This window comes from Scardinius erythrophthalmus (assembly GCF_964197995.2).
Source record: "Scardinius erythrophthalmus genome assembly, chromosome: 9".
Lineage (NCBI taxonomy): Eukaryota > Metazoa > Chordata > Actinopteri > Cypriniformes > Leuciscidae > Scardinius > Scardinius erythrophthalmus.
Window position 1 is genome coordinate 12,712,115 of NC_138229.1, and position 24,453 is coordinate 12,736,567.

At 39.0% G+C, this 24,453-nt stretch overlaps 1 protein-coding gene across 1 annotated transcript in view; it reads right to left on the bottom strand.

Moving 5' to 3' along the window:
- The window catches only part of cdh24b (cadherin 24, type 2b), a gene marked incomplete at its 3' end in the record, with an annotated part of 140,746 nt that overhangs the window by 46,682 nt on the left and 69,611 nt on the right, over window positions 1-24,453 (bottom strand). The window contains exons 3-5 of the mRNA XM_081373761.1: window positions 10,675-10,969; window positions 9,342-9,461; window positions 5,143-5,310 (exon numbers count right to left, since the gene is read on the bottom strand). Coding sequence (XP_081229887.1) covers window positions 5,143-5,310; window positions 9,342-9,461; window positions 10,675-10,969 — 583 coding nt within the window. The remainder of the gene's footprint in view (window positions 1-5,142; window positions 5,311-9,341; window positions 9,462-10,674; window positions 10,970-24,453) is intronic.

The following is a 24,453-nucleotide window of genomic DNA, read 5'->3' on the forward strand; positions in this document are numbered from 1 at the left end:
TGTGTGTGTGTGTGTGTGTGTGTGTGTGTGTGTGTGTGTGTGTGTATTAATATTTGAAAATATTAATTAAAATTTTATCCTTCTTTTAAGCCAAACACAAAATAATAAACGGAACAATTCCAATTAGGGTTGGGTACCGAAACCCGGTTCCAATAGGGAACCGGTTCCAACGTAAACGGTAGTAACCAGACCGAATAAGAACGAAACTTTCGGTGCCTGATTTCGGTGCCTGACGTTTTTTTACCGCCCCCTATAAAACATCTCGCGGCACGAATGATCCAATAATAAAACATCTCCAGTTAACCAGCAAAGCATTCATTTAGTTCGTTTGTTAAATAAGAGACGATCTAGGCTGAAATGTGTTTTTTTAAATCAAGTGATCAAAGTGCTCGTTGCCGCTGCGATCAGTGGCGCGGATACAGTGTTTTCTCGTGGCTCGTGCACACCGCACTTTTCTTCACTCGGACGCGCGCTTCAATACGTTGCGGAGATCGATCTATTTATGAGGCGCCGTCTATATGATTATGTGCGCGGAGAGTTTGTGTGAGTGTGTGTGTGTGTGCTCGCGTCTCAGATGAGTATGTGCGCGGAGAGTTCCGCGCGTCTAGTGTGTTGGGTTTATAGAGTTTGCGTGTGTGTGCGTGAGCGACTTTAGAAGTTGTGCATTTCATATGTATTAGTTTGAGCATTCAGCAGTATGTGTGACTACCTAGTATACGTGTATGCAGGGGTTCATATGTGCGTGAATGAAGTTTGATTTAAGCCCTAGATGGCGCCTCATATCTCGTTCTGGTGAAATCTCAAAATATAATGGACACAAAGTGTCCCTGCTTGATATACAACCACTGATGAGCATAATCGGTTTAAAAAAAATAAAAATAATAAAAAACCACAAATGCGGATTAGAACCCAAAACCTCTGACACGCTTGACTAAAGTTCAAGTTCAGCTGCCAGTGTTCCTCTTCGGGTAAGTCTAGCATTTTAATGCCAACTGCAAATCTTGCATATCAAGTATGAAGTATATCAATATCAAGTATATTTATATGAGGCTATACTGTGTGTGTTAAATATTTCTGCTCAGTGTCAGATATTTCTCTGTTCTGTAAAAGTCTTAATATGAGAAGACAAAATTTTGATCTTAACTCAAGTGTTTTGTGCTACATCAGTAGCCTTTTAAAGGGCACAATTTTTCATTTAATCAGAAAATCTTTTTCAGAAAATCACACACACACACACACACACACACACACACACACACACACACACACACACACACACACACACACACACACACACACACACACACACAAACACACACACAAACACACACACACACACACACACACACACACACACACACACACACACACACACACACACACACAGAGGTATTATTTTTTTTGATAAAGTGTGTGCAGTTTAGTTTTCTTAAGTACCGTTTCAAGAACCGTTTAAGCACCGGAACCGTTTGAAAAATACAGAGTAGATACTGGTATCGGATAAAACCCAACCAATACCCAACCCTAATTCCAATAGGGTTCTCGCACCATCCTTGCTAAATATAAAAAATTTAATAACTTCACTGTTGCTTAAAGCTGCAGTCCGTAACTTTTTTGGGTTAAAACATTTTGAGCAAGTACATAACCAGCCAGTGTTCAAAACTATCTGCTTGCCTTAGCTCGATTCAAAACGGTAAGCTTGTAATAATTCCAGTGGTACAGGTGGATTTCCGCGGAAAATTCGAGCAGGTCTTTGCGTCATTACATCACATCTGTACACATAAAGAAGGTGTCTCGGCTAGTGGGTTTTATTGCGAGTGAGGTTGTTGGAGGTGGAGATTTATAGCCTTTTCTCACAGCACTTGATATAATTAAACTCATCAATTTGATGGCGGATCCAGAAAGGTTCAAACGACAATCACCAGTGACAACTGGAGATTCACCCGTTGTAAAATGCAAAAGACTTTGGACTTCGGAGTGGCTACAGAAAAGCCATGCGAAACATGCGAAAACAAGGATAAATATCGGAAGGGCATTAAATGCAATCACGCAATGCTGATGTTGTTAACATTAACAATTTGATAAAGTATAATTTGCACGATTTGACATGATACGATACGCGCAATTTACTACAATGCTTTTTTTCCCTTAGTTGGTCAGAACTAGTGGTTGCTTCTTACTTGTTCTTACTTGAAAATTCTTATGTTGGTTATACTTCCAAAAAGTAGAATCTGTGATTCCGAATGACAGTATCCACACCGGCACGGTGACTGACAGCCGCACATTCTCCTCAAAACATTGGATTCATCCGTGCTGTGCCATGCCGAGGCATAACCCACGTGAAATGGATAATTCTGCGAATAACTACAATTGCAGATTTCGAACGGAGATGACAACAAAGAGGAAAAACTACAGACTGCAGCATTAAGTTTATCTCACAGCTAGTATTTTCAACATTGCTGGCGTGCAGCTTTGACGCTTCCAGTGTAGACAGGATACGTAATGGATGATTTAAAGGTGTGAGTGGGCACACAGACACACACACATACAGGCAGACACACACTCCCATAAATAAAATTGATTCCATTCTCGGAGCGGAGTTAAGCTGTCCTTTTTCTTGTGTCACCATCACCACCACCTCTCCTCTCCTTCCCATCTCCGTATCCCTGTCAGCCCTTTTTTTGTTGTTTTTGCATTCTCAATCTGTCCGTGGACAAATTACGGTGATTATCATTTAGGTTCTCTATTCTTAAACTCTCTTAAGAACTCTCTTATCCTCTCTTCTTTTGCTATCTTTTTTCGTCTTCCCTCAATCTTCTTTTCCCCTCTCCTTCTCTTTTGTTCTGTAACCAGCAAAGACTCAGGGGAAATAAATTAGTAATATTTATGATGAAACCTTCTCTGTATCGTTGCTTCTTATCTCGTCGCCTCATAAAAAAAGACACTGATCTTAACAGGCGTACCTATGTAATCATCCGTCAAACAATCTACCCAGCCATCCATCACGGGCACAGTGCACTCCTCTGCTCCTCTCGGCTGCCCAACACGATTCAAGGCTGTTAAAACTATAGAAACCAGCTCAAATCCCCCTGCACCTGAGTCTGCATCTATTATACAGAGGAATGTATCTGCCTCCCCGCAACATTTTTCAAACGTAATTGCAATGGTCAAAACAGCTCCCAAAACGCCTGTAATTTGTTTGCTTTTATCTGAAGTGAATTCCCGGAGAGATTTCTAAATCGGCTTCCAAGTACGAGGAAATTTACCCAACCTTGCCCAATGAACCTGAACGTCTACCTGGGTGAGACTTTGATATATTTTCCCCACATGCTCACTCTCTTCAGTCTTCAGATAATCTCACCCTGGCTCACCCCGGTAAAAAAACATGAGAAAGAGAAGGGCAGAGCTGACGTCGGGAGAGAAAGGACCCTTCTATGACCATACTAATAAAGGGCTGGTATGTAATTGAGCAGAACTGGGGGGTGGCTGCGTTTGATAGTGTTACGGCCCTTATGCAGGCACAGTTAAACAGCTGGCGATGTGCACTAGATAAGGCTCTGTCTATAACCAACCTGTAACTCTAGATCTCCTGTCTCCCGTTTATAGAAATGGCTGGTTTATGTGCACCAGGTTGTACACACAATCAATTCTCAAGACCATTTAGGAAAACAAAATAACACGAATCCAAAGTTTTGGGATTTTGCCACTCTTATTGATGGAAACAACAGGAAGGGGATAAGAAAATGGGGCAGCGATATGATTTAAACTACATGAGCGCCACAGCTCAACATGTTTGGAACACATGCATTAACATCTAAACCACACTATGATGTATTTAAATTTACCATCAACAATAGTATCAACAAAATTCCCAAAGTACTGTTAAATCTTAAGATGCAATTTGCTTGAAAGAGTATGTCAGCTTCTGTTTTTGATGACAATGGTGGCTAATGCCAAGCTTTATAGGGCGATAAGTTGAAGGCCAACCTATAATGTTAACTTGCCAATCCTGTTTTATTAGAAGCTGTAGGAATTGGTGAAATTGTAAGAATTCACATAAAAACATATGACCAAAAACTCAAACCAATCCCTAAAACTATATGAAACTGTAATAGAAAAAGAAAAAAAAACTATAGAAGTTTAATAAAGAAAATCTATGGTGTAAGACCATCTTGATTATTAAGAGTTATCATGAAAGTATGTTATAATTTGCCATTTGTTTCCTCTGGAAATTCAAATGTGTTTTTAGAATGGCAGTTTTTGATTTATGGATAAAACAATGTCTGTGGTGAACATCACTTGAGGAGACTTTCATTAAAAATACAGTAAAAACAGTAATATTGTAAAATACTGTTACAATATGAAAATAACTGTTTTCTAATTTAATATTTTAAAATGTACTTTATTCCTGTGAGGCAAAGCTGAATTTTCAGCATCATTACTCCAGTCTTCAGTGTCACATGATCATTCAGAAATCATTCTAATATGCATATTACATGCATTATAACATTTACTGTTATTATCAATGTTGAAAACTGTTGTGCTGCTTTAGTCTTTTTTTTGGGGGGGGGGGGGTTCTTTTTTTTCTTCAGGATTTTTGAAATCCGTGTTTTTTGTTTTTTTTTTACAAAGTAAACGTCTTTACTGTCACTTTTCAATTTAATGTGTCCTTGCAAGATAAAAGTATCATTTCTTTTAAATAATTTAAAAGAAATTAAATTGACTGACCCCAAACTTTTGAATGGTAGTGAAAGTAGCACAACTACCTCAAGAATAAGTTCAAATGCATGATGAATCAGACAACCATTTTAGTCCTTATATAGCAACATTATTAACTCTGGCTGTTAAAGCACATCACTTCAAAAGCTGTGTATGATTGTGTGTAAAAAAGTTTTAATTTACTTTAAACTCTCTGAAAATTCCTGTGGGAACCCATGGAGGAAAAAAAGCTAATTCTCATGTGGGTTTTAGGAATACAAATGGTTCTACAGTACATGGGATATACTTCAAAGAGTGTCTTTTTTTCAAAGATGGCTTTTATTGTAGCCACTATGGTAATTTGACAGACACTATTGGTACCATGGTAAACTTCTGTAAGGGACATAGATGTAGACTTGATGTAAGATAAGGAAAGTTACTCACTTTGTACGAAGCGCGGAGGGTTGTCATTGACGTCCGTCAATCGTACAGTAATTGTAGTCGTTCCTGACAGGCCACCAAGATGTCCGCCCATGTCTTTAGCTTGCAGGACCACCAGATACAAATCCTGTGCTTCTCGATCCAGATCAGGAACTGCAGTACGCAGGATGCCTGAGGGAGAAAAAGAGACAAAGAGAGAAGCACATCACAAATTCAATCATCTCCTTGAATCAAATAACTTCCATGTGTTCTCAGACCGTAAGCTTGTAGAAACACGTCCCAGTGGACAAGATCACCCGTGTGAGACTCCTACCACCGGACAACAGTCTACAATGGAGGTTTATTAAAATATCGCAAGGAAGTTTAGGCTAACTACTGTATGGATACACACTATACTGCATATAGGAGGAGACCTTTCAGAGTGCTACGGCTCAGAATGCTAATTCCCGCTAATGAGTAAAAAAGAATGCCATGCAATGCATACACGACAGAATTAGGTTAATATCCTTGATTAGCATTCACAAAACTACAGGAGAATAAGCCCTCTCATTCATATCAGTGTGGGGTCCACAAATGTCAACAAAATTAATTAGGTTTCATTAGACGGCCAAATGGAATCAAAACACGAAGGAAGTCCATTATCCACATAGACAGAGAAACAATACACCGACTGCTACACAAACATTCGCACAATGGATCCGTGCGTGCAGTAAAATTCATCTTTCACTCTCTCGCTCCTTCTCTCGCCTCATTTTTTCTAGCCTGTCATACACACAAATACCCATCATTCTATTCTCAACCCTTACGCTCACACATAGAGATAGGCCACACAGTCCCCACTGCGTGTAGAATCACCCTGTGCTCACTTCACTTCAGCCAATTCCACTCTACAGCACAAAGAAGCAGGAGTGATTTTTCAAATGACTACAGCCCCCCTGTAACCCTGAATAAAAGCCTCTCACCAGCCTCTGGGTCACAAACCAGACCCTCTGACAGGTACAGAGGCAGAGCGCAGAGGCCAGTAAGCTTGCCATTTAAAAGAAAAGTTCACCCAGAAATTCTGTCATCATTTACTCACCTTCATGCCATTGCGAACCCGCATGCTGTCATTTTATTCTGTAGAACACTGGTGATATTTTTAAGACTCTTTATGCACCTACACTACCATTTACAACTTTGGGGGCGGTACGATTTTGTTATTGAAAGTCTCTTATGCTCACCAAGACTGCATTTAAAATACAGTAAAAAAGCAATGTTGTGAAATATTACTTCAGTTTCACATGATCCTTCAGAAAATATGCTGATTTGTCGCTTATTAAAATTGATAATTATACAAGTTTAAAAAGCAGCCGTGCTGCTTAATAATTTTGTGGAAACTTTGAATAGACAGTTCAAAAGAACAGCCTTTACTTGTCTGCACTGTCACTTGTGATCAATTTAATGCTTCCTTGCTGTGTTAAAATATTAATTACTTTAAAGAAAAAAATATCTCAATGACCTCAAACTTTTGAATGGTTGTGTATATAATGGCAGTAAGCAACACACACAAAAAGCCATAAAAGTATCCCATTTGGCATGATGTCATACAATATCTTTACGTGAGAAACAGACTGACATTTAAGTCGACAGATTGCACGAATGTTTCCTCAGCCAATCAAGCGAAAAACATAATTTGTTCCCAAAAAAGAAAGCCAATTTAAAATGACTCACTAAATGCTGTATATAAGCCAAAGGGACAATGTATCATCAATTAAAAATGTCAGAATCATTTAATCTGGAGATGCAGGCTAGATGTGAGCTTTGGTGGCATCAGTGAATAATGACTTGCAAAACTATCATATGACTTCAGAACACTTGGAATATGACGGACTACTTTTTATGATGCTTTTATGGTGATTTATGTCCATTTTGTCCTGCTTGGTAACTGAATTGTCATTGTATGGCAAGAGCTACGCAACGATTCTTAAAAACATTTTACTTTGTATTCCACTGAAAATATAACAGCATACAGGTTTGGAATGACATGAAGGTGAGTAAATGATGACAGAATTTAACTATTCACAAACCTGTGGTGACGTCCCACTTTGAAGCATTTCTCTTTTTTCCACAACCCTCAGAAGTGTGATTTGAGTTAGTGTTTGCAGTATTTGTTAGAAGTGCAGCAGCTCAGCTGGTATGAATACATTTCTGCCAAGTCAATCTGGATTAACGAGCATTGAAGAGAAGGAGGAAAGAACCAGGAATAGAGGAAGGAGGAAAGAACCAGAGAGATGAAGGGATGACAGAGAGAGGGGGAACTGATCAGGGCTTTGAAGGTAGAGAGCGTGGTGCTGATGGCTGATCAGGGACTGAGACCAGCCTAAAGAGAGTATAACATGAAACTGAAGACTCTTTATTCTACAAAAGCATTTCATTGTATTTTTCACTGATTTTAGTGACTTAACTTGAGGCTTAGTGACTTCACTTGTCCCTCAAGGATGAAGGGCGGTGAGAATATGATTAAGAACTTGTTCTCTATGGACAACCGATTAGCCAAACACTTGAAGCGGTTCTTCAAACAGTTTCTCATATCAATTTTTTAGATCTCCTCATGTTAGTCGTATCTACTGTTATTATGTTGTTGTTGTTATTGCATACTCTGCAGTCAGAGACCTTTATTTTTCCCACTTTTATTGTACAGTAGAGAGAAGATGGGAAATGATGGGAAAAACAAGATCAGAAAAAGATGCAAGCCAGACTTAAACTCATACTGGCAGCATGAACACCAGCACGTTTCGAAAACCTGCGCTATACCCTTCTGAAAACATACCTGGTTTATGGTTGTTAGTGCTGGTTTGATGTTGGCATAGCAGGTGGACAGCATGACCTTTCTGGTCACAAGCAATACTGTGACAGGGAAACTGGTTGACGAGTGATGTTGACCCTTTCGGCAGGCAACAACATTTTAAACATTTCTGGAAAACAATGTCCAACTCCTTTGTCTTGCTAAGGCTAATTTCATAGCTAGAATTATATGCATTGCTAAATACAGAGTAAAATAATATAATCACTTTGTGCATAATTTACTGCTTGTAATCAAAACGATGATCAATTGTGAAAATGGATTTTTACAGATAAGAATAATTGATCTTCACAAATTTCATGTTAAGCATGTTTTTCGATGACACTTTTGTCTATTTTATGGATTTTCTTAGTTTAATAGGAATATTCACCCCATCAATTACTTATTTGATGTGCTCTATGTCCATTGATCAATGTTTATATGTGAATAAATGCCTAAATTAAATCTGTACAACATATAAAGCAATCGTGTCTCTTCAAAAGACTTCATATGTATTATGCTTTACTGAACTTTTTGAAGCTTGAAAGGTGGGGGAATGAACTTTCAATGTAGAGGCATAAATCTCACAGGTTTCATTAAAAAATATCTTAATTTGTATTACAAAGACAAACAAACGTTTTAAAGGGGTCCTATTATGCTTTTATTATGCTATTACTCGTTTAAATAATCCCCGCCCACGTAATACGCAAAAAAAAGGGACGAGGCCTGGTTGAGCTGCATTAGAGAAGACAGTGTTGTTGCTGTGTCAAACTGTTTTGTTTTTTTCACCCCGTTACCAAAACTCATTTCTTTGACCTTCCTAAGGCTGATGAACTTAAGAGTGGTTAAAATTTGTTTTAAACACTGTTCCTGAACATTATAACCCCAACATTTACTGTTTGTGCTGCCCATTTTACGGAGAACAGCTTCCAGAACCTAAGAGAGTAGAATGCAGGCTACGCACAAAAGCTTCTCCTGAAATGGAGCCGTTCCCACTTTGTAGGGACAAACTGGTAAGTATGTCTTATTATTTGTAGTTGCGCTTTCTATTAACAGTTCCAATTATAAGTTTTATGTAGTTGCTACGATGTAAACAAAGGGCAAAGCTTTGCCTCTGCTCGCCTGCTAGCCAACATTAGTGATGATATAGTGTTAACTGTAGCTTTAGTAAGCTCTTGCTTTTGTAAAGCTGTTCACTGCCCCTCAGGAAAATGTTGCGTTCGAGCCAGACTGGGGAGTGAGGTGCTGTAATAATGAAAAATGATGTGTTTTTTTAACAATCAATCATGAAAGAATTTTCTAGTACACCCCAAAAACAAAATCAAGACTTTGTTAAAGGGCATGATAGAACAAAAATCAGTTCCTGGGGGGGAAAACCCACCTGTCTGAGGGTCCATTGAGAAGTGCGACTGCCCCTGAACTAGAGTGTACACCAACCGTGCGCTGTTCCCATATGTGGGATCGTCTGCATCTGAAGCCGTCACCTGGATAATGGAGGTCCCTGAGGAATAGTTTCAGGGAGAAAGACAATAAGATCTGATCAATACAGCACATATGAACACAGGTCATAACAGGACAAGCACATTAAATGGAGAGAGCCGTATAAAGACTGACAGATTCTCTCCCTCTCTCCTCTCCTCTCTCCCACTGCTGCAGTGTGACAAATACAGTATTCACTTTCTCTTCTCCCCAGCCGCACACCTTCTTTCATTCGCGGCTCTGACTGTCTCACTTCATTTCTCTTCATCTCCTTCTCCAATTCCCCATTTGCTCCCTCTCTCAATCTCTATGCCTGTTTCTGCGGCCACCCTCCCCTGCTCCCATAACTCCCTCACGTCTCGAATCTCTCCTGCGTTCCTGACAGATATGGACTTTTTTCCAACCAAATAAATCAAAGAGCTTCATGCGAAGGACCGAAGCGGTTTGAAAAGAACATGTATATGTACAATGGAAAGAGAACTACGTTTCCCATGGGGCAACGGCTGACAAGCTCAGAGGGACGAAGGGATTTGTGGGAGCAGCTGTTGCTGTTTTCAGACATCAAAGGCCTGACAGTGTCACCAAGAGAGCTTGTGGGTTGAGGGGAGGGAGCTGTCTGATTAGAGATCTTTCACAGGTAGTTAAGAAGCGGCAAATGGAATAAGGTAGGAGAAAGAAAGCAAAGAGAGATTGTCACTGTAAACGAACAATCAGATAGGCAGATCAAAAAACAGACATGACTGCCGGGTTGACGCAACATGTACCGGCTCAGAGAAATCTATTCATATTCAATTTGAGCGGAACTGAAGAAACAAGGCACAATTTAGACTGATAACGCATTCACACTGCTAGAATATAGATTTGAATGGTGCTCGGGTTTCGTTTAACCCAGCAAGGGTTCAAGCATTCAGATGCAGCGCAGAATATTTCTTGTTTGCGGAAGGGATGCTTTGAAATTAATTAAACCTATTTGAGGAAAAACAAAACAACCACGACTGTCGAGGGGTAATATTTTGAGCCTGACTCAAACGGACGTAAAATCGATAAAAGCGAGAGGTTATTTCACCAAATGAGCGTCATTAACATTTAAAAGGCGCAAATTATAGAGAGCGTTTCCTCAGCTTTTCATCAGATGATTTTTGGGACAGCGTGAATCCTGCATTATTCAAAAATCATTGACATTCACAGAAAAAAAAACATGCTAGCAGGGATGAGCATATGCTGTCTTCCGCTACCTATGTTCGCCATCTCGGGCACTGTGGCGCTGTAGGGTCCGTCCTCGAAGACAGGTGGGTTGTCGTTGATATCTTGCACTCTAATGATGAACTGGGAGGAGGGCTCCAGGGCACGCTCTGTCTGACTGTCTGTTGCCGTGGCAATCAGACGGTATTCGTCCTTCTCCTCCCGATCCAAGGGCTTGGTTACGTGGATGTTACCCGTCTTCTCGTCAATCACAAATACTGACCCCGCCCCCTCACCCCGCAGCACGTACTTAGTGCGTCCATCACCTCTGTCCATGTCAGTGTGAAGCTGATGAGGAGAAAAAGAGAGGGAAAGGATGAGACAGAAAGATTACAAGAGACTGAAGTGTTCAGAAGAACAAATATATAGTATGCTGAGGTCAAAACACTACAGACTTTATAAAAACAGACATTTTAATAAAGCAAAAAGAGATGATTAATAGATGATTAATCTTGAAATATTGACGCCACTGTGATGGGCGAAGACATCGGGGGCTCATCCACAGACAGTACAGATGGGCGGTAATGATCACACAGCCTTGCGTGAAGCACTCGTACTCGAGGCATTGATTGCGGGCGGAGTCTGGTTACCGGATCAGCAGCAGTTCATGGCTAAGGAGCCTTCATGCAGTGAGCAAAGCCTGGGCTGCAAAGGGAGTGTGTGACGCTCAGAAAGAAGAGTGTGGGGAAAGCATCAGCATTCATCCTCATTATCGCTTCTACGTGGCCAGAATACGGACGCTTAAAAAGACCACATAACAGCACAACTTCTACAAAAAGTGCCACACAGCAAGTTTGGAAGACAAATGGGAGCGTGTCCTATGTTTGCAGGCATTCGAGTGTGGAAAGAGCTGAGTATGTTCCCTCAATGGAATCAAAATGGAGATTTTTTTTGGAATCAGAATATTCATTGTTTTTGCAGACTGAATTCTGAGACTAAACATGTGGTTGCATAGATGTTAAATCCCCAAAGAATGCCCTAACACTGTGGGCAGTGATGAGAAAAAGAAAAACATTCTACTCAGTAGTGATACACACATTTTTTGTGTACAATATCCAGGCGTAATGCAACGAGTTGGCAAGCGATAAAACCATTTTTTCCATGTCGAGGGGTGTTCACATTGAGGTCTCCAGGTCTCTGTACTGTTGGTTGGTAGTAGGCGTTCCTACTCAGCTAGCTGTATCAGGAAGCATTCCTCAGTATGTTCAGATGTAGTTTAAAAGTTCAACTTCAATCAGTCTAAAGCAGTAATTTTTCTTTTTAAAATGTCATGTAAAAGTTTTAGACAAAATAAAATTGTACAAGTCAGTAAAATTGTACATTATCCAGCATGTACAGTTGTAATCAAAATGATTCAATTCAATTCAGATTCAATAGACCTATGTCACACTTCCTGCTTCCGGAACGCGGAGTAGGGATTCAGAACTTCCGGTCAACAGTATTTCTCAATAAGGATTTAGATTATCAGCCATAATGTTTAAACCATCCGAGGTAGACTGACCACGAGCTATGAGTTTGTGAAACGATCATGAAGATCGTATGAAATCAACCTTGTTTTAAGAAAAACATGTTTTATCCACGATCTTATGAAAAAAAACTACACTACCCACAATCCTAAGCGTAGCAGCAACGTCTGCTGATTGGTCCAACTCGCTGTTACCATAGAAACGTTTACCTTACTGGCAAACGGGCCGCCGCTGTTGTTGTAGTGCACCGGGTTGCTCTGCGTTGGGACGTAGACAGCCATAACTCAGCTTTCACGCTTTTCCACTTGAGAGTTTTCATTTACCATCCGAACCACATCGTCATATGTGACTTCAGACAGGTTGCAGAGAGATTTGGTCCAGCCGTATCTATCGGACTCCGCCATTGTAAAAAGCTAACCGGAAGAGCCGTATCCCTACTAAAAGACGTACTTCCGGTCTTCAATTTTTTCGTGACATAGGCCTATATGAAAAACTTTCAGCTGTTTGCAATGAACAAATCAAATAAAAGTAATTGAAATAGCTCAACCCAACAAATGTTTTAAGTAGTTTCCCCAAATTCAACTGAAAATGCTACTTTTAATGACTTCTGCAGTCTCAAAATTATTCAACCCCCAGAATAGAATCCCTCGCAATAGCACAAAAATGCAAAACAGGTGTTGTCTCAAGCACACCCAATGCAACTAATCAAGGGCTTCATTAGTTCGCAAGTTAAAAGTTAAAGGAACAATGGTAACACTACCAGGATGGGGCAGAAGAAGGAAGCTATCAATGGCTCGAGTGACTGCAAAAGACCTGCAGCAAGACTTGGTGGCAACAGGCACTAAGGTTTCAGCCTGAACAGTAAGGCGCATACTAAAATCATGTGGTTTTCATGCCAGAACTCCAACACGTACACAATTAGTGACCTAAAAAGCACAAGAAAAGTCAGCTCCAATTTGCTCAAAATCATATAAATAAGCCACCGAAATTTTGGTTTTCTGTTGTGTGGAGCGATGAACTAGACTAGAACCTTTTGGCCCTATTAATCAGCGGTATGTCTGAAGGAAGAAGAATGAAGCATATGCTGAAAAGAACACAATGTCTAGAGTTAAGCATGGTGAGGCTCGGCTCTACAGCTGCTTTGCATCCTCTGGCACTGGAAACCTGCAGCGTGTGGAAGGCAAGATGGATTCATTGAAGTATCAGTAAATCCTAGGAGAAAACGTCATGCTTTCAGTGAGGAAGCTGAAGCTTGGGCGTCATTGAAACTTCCAACAAGACAATGATCCTAAGCATACCTCAAATTCCACCATGGCTTGGTTACAGAAGAAGTCCTGGAAGATTCTACAGTGGCCATCAGTCACCTGACTTGAACCCCATAGAAAATATCTGGTGGGATTTGAAGAAGGCGGTTGCAGCATGCAAACCCAAAAATATTACTGAACTAGAGGCCATCGCTCATGGCTAAGATTCCTCAGAAACGCAGCCAGAAGCTGGTGTCTGGTTATACATCTCGTTTGCAGCAAGTCATAACAGCAAAAGGGTGTTCTACTAAGTACTAAAGATGCTTGTCATGAAGGGCTTGAATTTGGGGAAACCACTTGAAACATTTGTTATGTTGAACTATTTCAATTACTTTTGTTTGATTTGTTCATTGCAAACAGCTGAAAGTCTGTAGATTTTACCAATAAACTTGATTTGCAAGTTGAATAATTTCGATTACAACTGTATAATAAAAATAATACATTATTTTATTAATACATTTAGATGTTTATTACAATAATTAGTCAATATTAATCATGTTTTCCACAGGCCAATCACAATAAATAAATTAAAAAAAATACGTAAAAAAAAATATTCTTCTCTATGTACTTTCCAATACTACTGCTCAAAGCATTTTATAGCATGGGTGGAGGGGTCTCCACAATCAGCATCCACCTGGATGATGCTACACCAGTTATCAGTGGAGAGGAGAAAGTGTGAAGTAGCCAATTGTGGATGATAAGAAAGCCATGATGGAGAGTAGCCCATTTGACCAGGGCGCAGGAGTTGCATCCGAACTCTTTCAATTACCATGAACAGTCAAGACTTTGGTTTAGTCCCTGTTTACACCTGGTATTAAATCCATTTTGGGTGGCCACTTGTGATCACATTTTTAGGGGAGGGTCTCAAGACTACACATTACCACATCAGAATGATACTACAAGTTTGCAGGTGCAAAAAAAGGCACAATGAGTCAGCACATTATTGATTACAGCATAGAAATTAAATCCAACTGCAAACATGATGCTCAATGCTCATTTGTTATTTTAGCTCCTATTCAAAGTAACTTTTGGATGCACTTTACATAATCTGTCAATTAATGCTGATGCCATGCAAATTAAAGATATTCCACACAGTCTTGTGCATGTAAATGCAACGTTATTACACACTTTGCCGGTAACACACTACTGTTCAAAAGTCTGTAAGATTTGTTTAAAATGTTTTTGACAAGAAGTCTCTTATGTGCACCAATGCTGTATTAATTTGATTAAAAAAAAAAATAATACTGTAAAAGTAATATTGTAAAATGTTTAAAATAATTGTTTTGTTACAAAAATTTTTAATTTATTCCTGTGACGGCAAAGCTGAATTTTCAGCCTATTACTGTATGAGTTTTATATTGTTGAGAAATAGTTACAGTACAGTGCGTTTAAGGGAGAGGTCGGATAAAAGACTGGAAAATATCTATATAGCAGTAAAATGTAACTGTGCAGATATATTTATAAATAATTATAATATTTTGTCAAAAATATTCTCTTTTTTGTATTTTAGATTCTGTCAGTATGTCTATATTACACTTTCCAGAATATATCCAAATCTACAAAAATATACATTTATAATATACACATATAAGTGTTACAATCAAATTTATGAGATGAGGCTGGTACATATGCACAGAATGGATGTTTTTGATGCAAGTGTCATTTTCTTTCTAAGCTGCAAAACGTTTTGGACCCCACACTTGTTTTTTAGCCCTGGTCTCTTGTTATTGGTTCGCTGAAACGGATGTTAATACCAGGTGTTAGTACCTCAGCTTCAGTTGGTAACCAGCCGAGGGATATACGTGGCAGCCAGTCCAGGTGTCTAGTGTCGTTGCTAGGGAGAGCGGGCATCTACGAAGCTGTTGCTGTGTTATGGCTTTGGAATTCCTGATTCCATCCATTAATTCTGCCTTGAGCTCTTGGTCAGTCAAGCCTGCCAGCAGTTTGCCATTCCAAGCCCGGGGTTCTTAACGAAGGGCCTTAATGACCCGCCTTAACGACAGGCCTTAACGACAAGACTTAACGAGGCCCTTAATGAAGCTGCCGCTATCGTTAAGGCTGGAGATGGAGGGGTGATGAAAGACACGGAGAAACCCCTCTGTGTAGTCACAGAGAACGAGAGGAGCGTGTCCTTTTGTCCCTGGCATTGACCTGATAGACGTGACCTCAGCCAACACTCCTTGTGATTTACACATCCAATAACACAGAGGTAGTGACATGGCTCAAAACAAACACTCAAACACTCACACAGACTCAAGGACAGACACACAGCGTGATGCACAACCACACACACACACTTCCAAGCAAATGCCTGACCACATTAGTGAAAAAACAGGCAAGAATTTAAACAGTCGCACCATTATTGGCCCTACTGTGATTTGAATATTGGAACTAAATGAGGTATAATATCTACACAGATGAAGTGGGCTGACACCTTAATAAAGGATTTATCAGAGAGGCTGTTAATTCAAAAACAAGACATTTTAAAAAGCAACTGAATTATACATGAAACCGCATCCGAAAGGTCTAATTTATGCACTGACACCCAGTTGACCATAATATGCATTCAAATTAGCCATGTCAATTCCTGCCAGACATCCTGTTTCAAGGACGTATTCTCAGCTTCCTTTGTATACATGGGCATTATCATTAGGCCTCTAAATCAACTAAATTACTTATATTATAAAGTAATGTTCTTATACTCATATAGTCAATTTCATATTTTTGCAATAACCATAAATCATGAACTGTGGGAAAAAATATTCAGTGTCAACCTCTAAATCACTTAAATAACTTATTCGGGTATACTCAATTTCACATTCCTGCAGCACAATAAATCATAAAACATTGGGAGTAGGGAAAAAAAATGTATTTCGCATCTGTGCATTAACCTAATGAATGTGTTTTCCTGGGCAGATTTATTTAGCGCCCCGTGAGTTGGGAGAAACAGTGTTTGAGAAAATGGCACTTCAGCCATCATGTGAAATGGGTTTTGACTGCTCTAAACAGCAATGCGGTGGCCTGGATACCGAGAGGCCATCTACACACATAACCATTATAGAAACACACACTCCGATACACACAGATCTCAGCGTGTTATGAGTTTCAATCCCCCTTTGCGACCAGGGAATCTTATCAAAGGCTTTAAGGCTGATGGTAGAGAATCCTCGGCTCCTTCACGTCTGAGTGAGGAAGATGAAGCTCACACGCTTCTCCTCAGAGGAATCCAGCCTCACATGACTCACTAGCCACGTTGATCAATTTAATATGTAAATTAAACAAATGTTTATTATAAAGTATATATATATATGATTTTTATATAATAAAATAAACTATATAATAAAAAGATATATATAGTTTATTGTAATTTATTAATATTATTATTATTATTTATAATTAATTAAATTAATCAATAAACAAGAATGATGTTAATACAAATAAAAATTATATATATATATTATAGTTATAGATCATCTTAAGAAATTTCACAATGCTGTTTGTTGATCCTAAACATAATCAACATTTTTCCCATATTTTAATAATATCCAAAATGATTAAACAATGATAATGTTAATTTAACATGTTAATTTAGCATAGGTAATCTAAAAAGTGCATAAAGGCATAGCTTGCAAACCAGAGCAAATGACGGAACCAGACAATCTATTACACATCTATGTTATTTCTGATCTGGCGAAGTGACAGGTCTCTCTTGCAGGTGCAGTGTGGGAGAATTCCAAATCGGGATGACCTTGCTTGGTTAACTCTCCACTCTTGGCCCTGCTGAATGACTAAGAGCAGGCGTGACTGTGTCTTCTCACCCAGACTGACCTTCCATCTGTCTGGCCCCCAGCTAGAACCGATTCCGCATCCCTCACTGGATCTCCTCTGCCAGGCGGCTCCGCACCTGCACCCCGGGGGCCCAGCTGAGAGTCCACGACTGTGGGGCCCTTATCTATCCACTGACACATAATTAACATCAGCCCTGCCAGCCCAGGCACACTGACCACATTCTTAAAGCTGTTTACCCTGGCGTAGTCTGACACAGTAACACCAAAGTGCCAGACTCCTGAAGTGCAGCGCAACAAGAAGGTTCGTTTCTTCTATTATTCGGATCTGATTTGAAACAGTCATGTAAGCACTGCTAGAACTAGGTGAGAATGGTGTCTTGTAGTTGATTTCACAAGTTGAGTTGAGCCGCGGTTACAGGTCAGTGGAGTCGCACTGCAGCCTGGTTTCACCCACACTCTTACACTAATGCCCCAAGCAAGTTAGTAGGGGTGCTGAGATTATTTGCTGGTGCTGAGAGTCCGAGAATGGTTGTTTTTGTCTGTGTTGTTTTTGTCAGGCTGAGTCGAAACTGATGTAATGCCATCTGACTCAGCTTGGCCAAACACCCGACAACGTCCATCACTCAAATGCCCACGTTTGGCGGTCACATGAGTAGTTGCTTTACATCATCAGCAAGTATTTTTCCAATTTTCTGCTGTTGTTCAGCCTCCTTCATGCATCATTTATGATCAAAATCAAAACCATCTTTATTTGGCACAAGTTTATGCAAATACCAGTGGTTATTAGCATAATCAGCTGAAATATGAAGAAAGAGCGCATGGTTGTTTTTATGAATAGTGTTTAACTTTAATGGGTTGGCTTTGAGGCTGACACCCTATATTTTAGCTTTATTTACTTTAATATTTTCAACAGGGGAGCATGTAGGCAGGAAAAGGGCACCAATGTTGATGCAAATCTCTTTTGCGCATTTAAAGGGCATTTTGCTCACTTCTATGCCACTGTCTGACAGTGCCAAGACGAGCAACCCTGTGCCAAAACCTAACTAGCAAAAGACAGAGCTTCTTCTTTTTAATTGTTCTGAGTATGACTTTGAGTAGGCTGTATGAATAAAAGTACAATACTACCTTGGTGCTTTTCCAGAACACTTTGCATAAAACGTGCCATGCAGTTCAAAAATAGCAAGCGTTAGTCTCCCTGGAGAAATGTTAAGTGCGTTTATTAACCATTAGGGTGCAGTCCTTTTAAAAGTGGTCATCTCTATGCCCTATTCCCTGTAAAGGAGAAAACCCTTTGAAGTAACTCTTCAAGGGGTTTGCCGGGAACAGAGATCACAATTTGCAGTGGTCTGGAATATACATCTAACGTCTCTTAAGGGAGAAGGGAGGCAATGCATCACTATGTTGTTTATGAGGAACATGAAATGAGCAAATTCCATGATTACATGGCTATGGCATAGATTTAAATATAAATTATATTATTGAGTATATATTTTAAATATAATATTTGTAACATTTAAATAGAAAATATATTCAAATTTCATTTTTATTTATTTAAAATATTACCCTAATCTTAACCCTGAATGAATAAATAAATATGTGGTGACAATTTTTAAGTGAATCTTTCTGCAAAGACAAGTGACTGTTTTTCTGAATTGAATCATTCATGCAAACAATTCGTTCAAAAACACTGATTCATTTGGGAACAAAACCTTTATGATAAAGTAATTGAATCACTCACTCAAGCGATTCGTTCTATAAACATTGATTAATTCAGAAGTGAAATTATTGACTGAGTGTGTCACTGAATCAATCTTACTATTTATGCTATATAATTATAATTATATTGTAGAAATAGCAAGAGAAGTATTCTAGTATGCAATTCTAAATTCAGCCTGATTCATTCATGAACAAAGTCTTCAAATCATTCTCTCAATTGATTTGCTCAAAATGCTGATTCATTCAGGAACGCCACTACTGTGTTGATGCTCAGACACATGCACTATTGAATGGAATAATGTCTTTGATATACCTGCATTTTCTCAGCACATATGAAAGAAATTTAATCAAATTAATCATGTATTAATTTGGTTAAAATTTTGACAGCCCTAATATAATTTTGCAGCTCAAGCTGTTCAAAGACCTGTTCTGACTGTACACTATAATATTGATGAAGTACCTTTGCAGTTCACATGCTGTTAGAATGGCCATCTGAAAAATAAAAATGGTTTCATTCATACCTGCATGAATGTGCACCTTTGCATTTTCATGTTTTAACAGTCTAGGGCACAGGTCAATTCCCCTCCCCTAAAGCTTCACCCTATTCAATAATGTCTCTTCATCTCTCTCTCTCTCTCTCTCTCTCTCGGGGCAGTGGGCATGGTTAAGTAGAGCGGATGGCCAGCCTCAGCTGAGAGGATTCAGAATAAATATTAGCTCAAGGTCATGCACTGTATTCACACTGGACTATGCATAATCATGAGTTAACCCTCTGCATGACCGTCCCCTGTCTGAGCATGAGCAAAGCCTTACAGTCCTCCAGCTGCAAATCAGTGACAGCGAACTAACTCTAAAGCCTTTATACAAGCCAGGCATGTGAGAACCATATCATTTCTTCACTGTTGAAACTTGCCCTTACCAGGGTTTTCCAACCTGTGGGTCACAGCATGTATTTGACTTCAGGGGAAATTATGATGATTTTACTCTGAACCATAACCAATAATAAATAAATAATAAATAAATAAAATGAAAACTTTAGGGCCATTCACAATGACCAGTGTTTTTAATGGCGAAATAATGCTGAAATAAAATAAAATATAAATATGAGATAAAACTAGCTGAATTAGGCTATAAAAAAGCTCAACTTTTAAAGTAATTTTGAGACCTTTTGAGCTTTTAATTAAAAAGCCATGGGTAAATACCAGGCGAAATACAGTTTTAGCCAAAAAACCTTGTTTCTTGTGAAACAATTCTCAGTATTCAGTGAAATAGGTGCAATCAAAAGAAAGGCACGCAACAGATTGAAAATGTGCAGTGATATTCATATGCCAATCAGTAAAATTGAAGGTGCAATATGAGGGTAATTTGGTCCATTTATATTAACTATTCACAGATGCATAGGGGCTTGTGAAGCATATTATTTGTGTGAAAAAATAAAGTTTTCTTTAGTTAGAAAAAGGTTGGGAAACACTGATCTAGACTGTCACAGTAGATGAACTATAAACTACTCACACCATATCCTAAACAAGAGCAATACAACAAGTAATTTGTCTGTCCAAGCTGAATTCAAAACTGCTGTCCAATGTGACACAATCACTATGGGGCACCAAGTGTAACCTGACTAATTTCATGCAAGGTATGAATTGCATCACACAAAATGCAGTATTTCATGATAAAATGCTGTTACACCATAATGTGTTTCATACACATAACGACAAAAGCCAGTTGCATTTTGTTAGTGGAACCCCTTCGTTTAGTCTGCAAAAGGTGTTTTCTGTTATTCAAAAATGTTAATAAAAAATGTAATTCACTGTTATGTGTGCAAACGGAATGGAACTTGTGTAAATTACATGCATGAAATGACTGGTTCAGAATTTTGTGTCTAAAAATGAATAGCGGATTTTACATTTGATGAAAAGCAACTGACTTTTGTGTTTCTGTGCATGATTAAATGCAGTAAAGTGTAACTTCATTTTGTTATGAGATATTGCATTTCGTGTCACATAATTCATTTGATGTTTAACAGTTACACTATCGTTCAAACATTTGGGGCTGGTACGATTTTTTGTTTTGTTTTTAAAAGAAGTCTCTTATATGCTCACCAAGGATGCATTTGCAGTCATTAGTCTTGTGTCACATGATACTTCAGAAATCATTCTAATATGCCAATTTGTTGGTCAAGAAACATTTCGAATTATTATCAATGTTGAGAAAAAGGGAATTGTGATTTTTTTCACTATTCTGATGCACAGAAAATTCAAAAGAACAGCATTATATTTGTAATAGATATATTTTGCAAAATTATAATTGTCTTTACTGTCACTTTTGATCAATTGAATGCATTCATTTTGAATAAAAGTATTCATTTCTGTCAAAAAAAAAAAAAAATCTCACTGACCCCAAACTTTTAAACGGAATTTTGGACCAATGAGATTTCACAGTGGGTGGGGCTACAAAGCACAACCCTACAGAAATAGAAATAAAGCAATCATCAAAATGTCCTGTTGCTCATTGCAGTCATGACTAAAGGAAAAACTCTACAAAGACCTACATGCAAAAGATCACTTTTATCGCTTGTCAAGTTATTGCATCGTGTTACGCAGACTGTGTCTCTGTTGTGCGAGAGAATAACAGTCAAAATTACTCTGGAATCAGAAAATAGCAGAATGCCATGTGATAGCACCATTTGTTAGAGAAATTAAAATAAGTTCACATTTACATGTGATGAAAGTGTGGGTAAAGGAAGAAAAAAGCACAAAAACCGCTTGTGTGTGGCATTATCTTGATTTGAAAGATACACAGGGAGAGGCAGTGAATAGAATAAAGATAGAGGAGAGAAGAGAATGGCTTAGACATGTTCTCTTTGAATTTCACTTATAAAAGACTCTCTAGATCCTCCCCCTTCCCCCTCTCCTCTACTTCTCCCACTCTCAGAACAGAAACACGTTTGAATTTCTTCTCCACAGGGGTTTATAATAAAATGGTATTTAACCACGCTCTCATTCGCTCTTTCTTAGCCCTCCTTCTCTCTTGCATCCTACTCTCTCCTTGTTTGCTGTGCTTTATCACTGTGCCTTTTCACCTTTTTTTTTTTTGAAAAATAAATAATTTTGCAAGAATCCGTCTCAATGGATTCCAAGGTCATGAGCTTGCATATACAGTGGGGTCAAAAGTCTGAGGATACACTGAAAATCAGGGGTTTAAAATCTAATTTAAAGTAAAAATGCACCCAAAAATAAATATTCTATCATGTACCCTGTCTCGCCTTCATGCCTTTTCAAACCTGAATTACTTTCTCTTATTTGCAGAACACAAAGATGATATTATGAAAAATATTCTTTTTTTGAACAGTTTTTGTTCACAGATTATTATTATTATTATATTATTATTATTTTCACTTTAGAATACTGATCCAAATAAATAGTACTTCCTTCTGAAGGATTTTGAGTCGTTACTAGTGGGTTACCATGATCTTCACTTTAGAATGAATTATACATTATTCATGTTAATTATGAATCTGTATATAGTAGTCCTCTGGGAGGTATGAAAACAATAGTAGTCATTGATTAGCTATAATGAACTACTTTTGACTAAGCACTATTTACTAATTTGTTGTACTTGTTAAAGTAATAGTTCACCCAAAAATGAACATTTCGCTTACTCACCCTCATGTTGTTCCAAACCTGTATGAGTTTTTTTCTTCTGTTGAACACAAAAGATATTTTAAAGAATGTTTGTAACCAGACAGTTGACGGTAACCATTGATTTCCATACACTCTAAAAAATACTGGGTTGTTTAAACACAATTTTGGGTTGAATATGGACAAACCCAAACATGTGGTTAAAAATGTAATTTACGAATTTAACCCAATGGCTGGGTTTGTCCATAGTTGACCCAAATTTGGGTTGAAACAACCCAGCATTTTTTAGAGTGTGGTAGGAAAAAAAAATGTCTATGGAAGTCAACGGGTGCCGTCAACTGTCTGGTTACAACATTCTTTATATATTCTTTATACATTATTTTATATACTAGAGTGTTAATATTGCGTTACTCATTTGTTCCTGTGTAGTTATTCATCAATGACAAAATAGTATTCTAAAATGTTACCTATACATTTGTGACACTGACCATGTTCGACTCATTTGTACAGACAATCAGAAGTTTTTGGTTCCACTGAAGTCCAAGATGATCTTTGAGTTGTTCTTAAATCACATTGGAGAACATGATCATCAAGTTTGGAGTCGACAAAACCAAATACTGAGAGTCTGAGACATTCTGAAAATGCAACTTTTCACTATTATTATGCTGATAATTTTCACTAATGATCTCAGACTTTTGGACCCCACTGTTTGTGTTTTCCGCGTTGACCCTCTCTTCCCCTCTTGCGAGCATTTCCAGCTCATTTGCTCCGCGGCATTAACATTCCGACATTTTCTCATTCCTAGCCCATCTCTCTGTCCATCCGTCATCTCCGCCGCCCACCCCATCGCTCACCTCGGCATCTCAGCATCATTCCCGCATCTTCCTTTATCATTTACCTGTGTGCTCTTCTTTCTCTCTCTAATTGCTCTCTCTCTCTCCTGCTGAGCTCCAGCCTGGAGGCTAAATGATTTTCACTGCAAGAGACAGAGTGAAAGAAAACACAAAGCCGTTCCGAAAGAGACATTGCGCAATTATTACTGATGATCTCTCTAGCAGCGTGTGTGTGCTGTAACTGTTGCCCCTGCATGCTCTCTTTTCTGTCGCTCACCCTCTGTGTCTTATTCTCACTTTATTCTCATTTTCACTCATCCCCCCTCCCTTGCTTTGTAGTGATATTTAATTCTATTTGGATGTGCAGTGTTTTAGAACAGCTTGTTGGCCATGCTTTTAGGAATAATAAGAGGCAAGCCGTATGTGTGTGTGTGTGTGTGTGTGGTTGTGTGTGTGTGGCCAGATCACGCACGCTACACCATTTTGGCCCCCCAAGAGACCCACCCCATTAAAATGCCAGTGACAGCCACCATCTACCCCTGCCAACACCTAACATATTCAAAATGCTCCCCGAGTGCTCAAGAAATGAGAAATATAATAACCCAGTGTGCCAGAGCTGCAAACGCATACACAGCACGAAATTTGCACATGCTCCAAGGTTACTCAATTTCACCAGCTTGGAGCTCCACGGTGGCATCCTAACATCATCTTTTTCATCCCGTAAATGCGCTTTGTGCTACAAACGTGCTCCTGTTGAATTCGGTTATAGGTTTTATCAACAGATTGTCTCAGATCTTGGTGTGTTTTGTGCAAAGCAGCGCAGGTGGATTCGCAGAGAATCTGCGAGGATCCCTCGTGACAGTCGGGGGCCCTGGAGCTTGCGGAAAGTGTGCAGGGGTTCAGGCAGCTGGTTGATGATGCAGTGTGTTGCTCCTCCAAGCAACAGCTTGAAAGGAGGGCGTAATACATTACAGGTTGCCTGTAGGACCCACCAGCACCGGAGCATACGGTAAGAACACAAGGG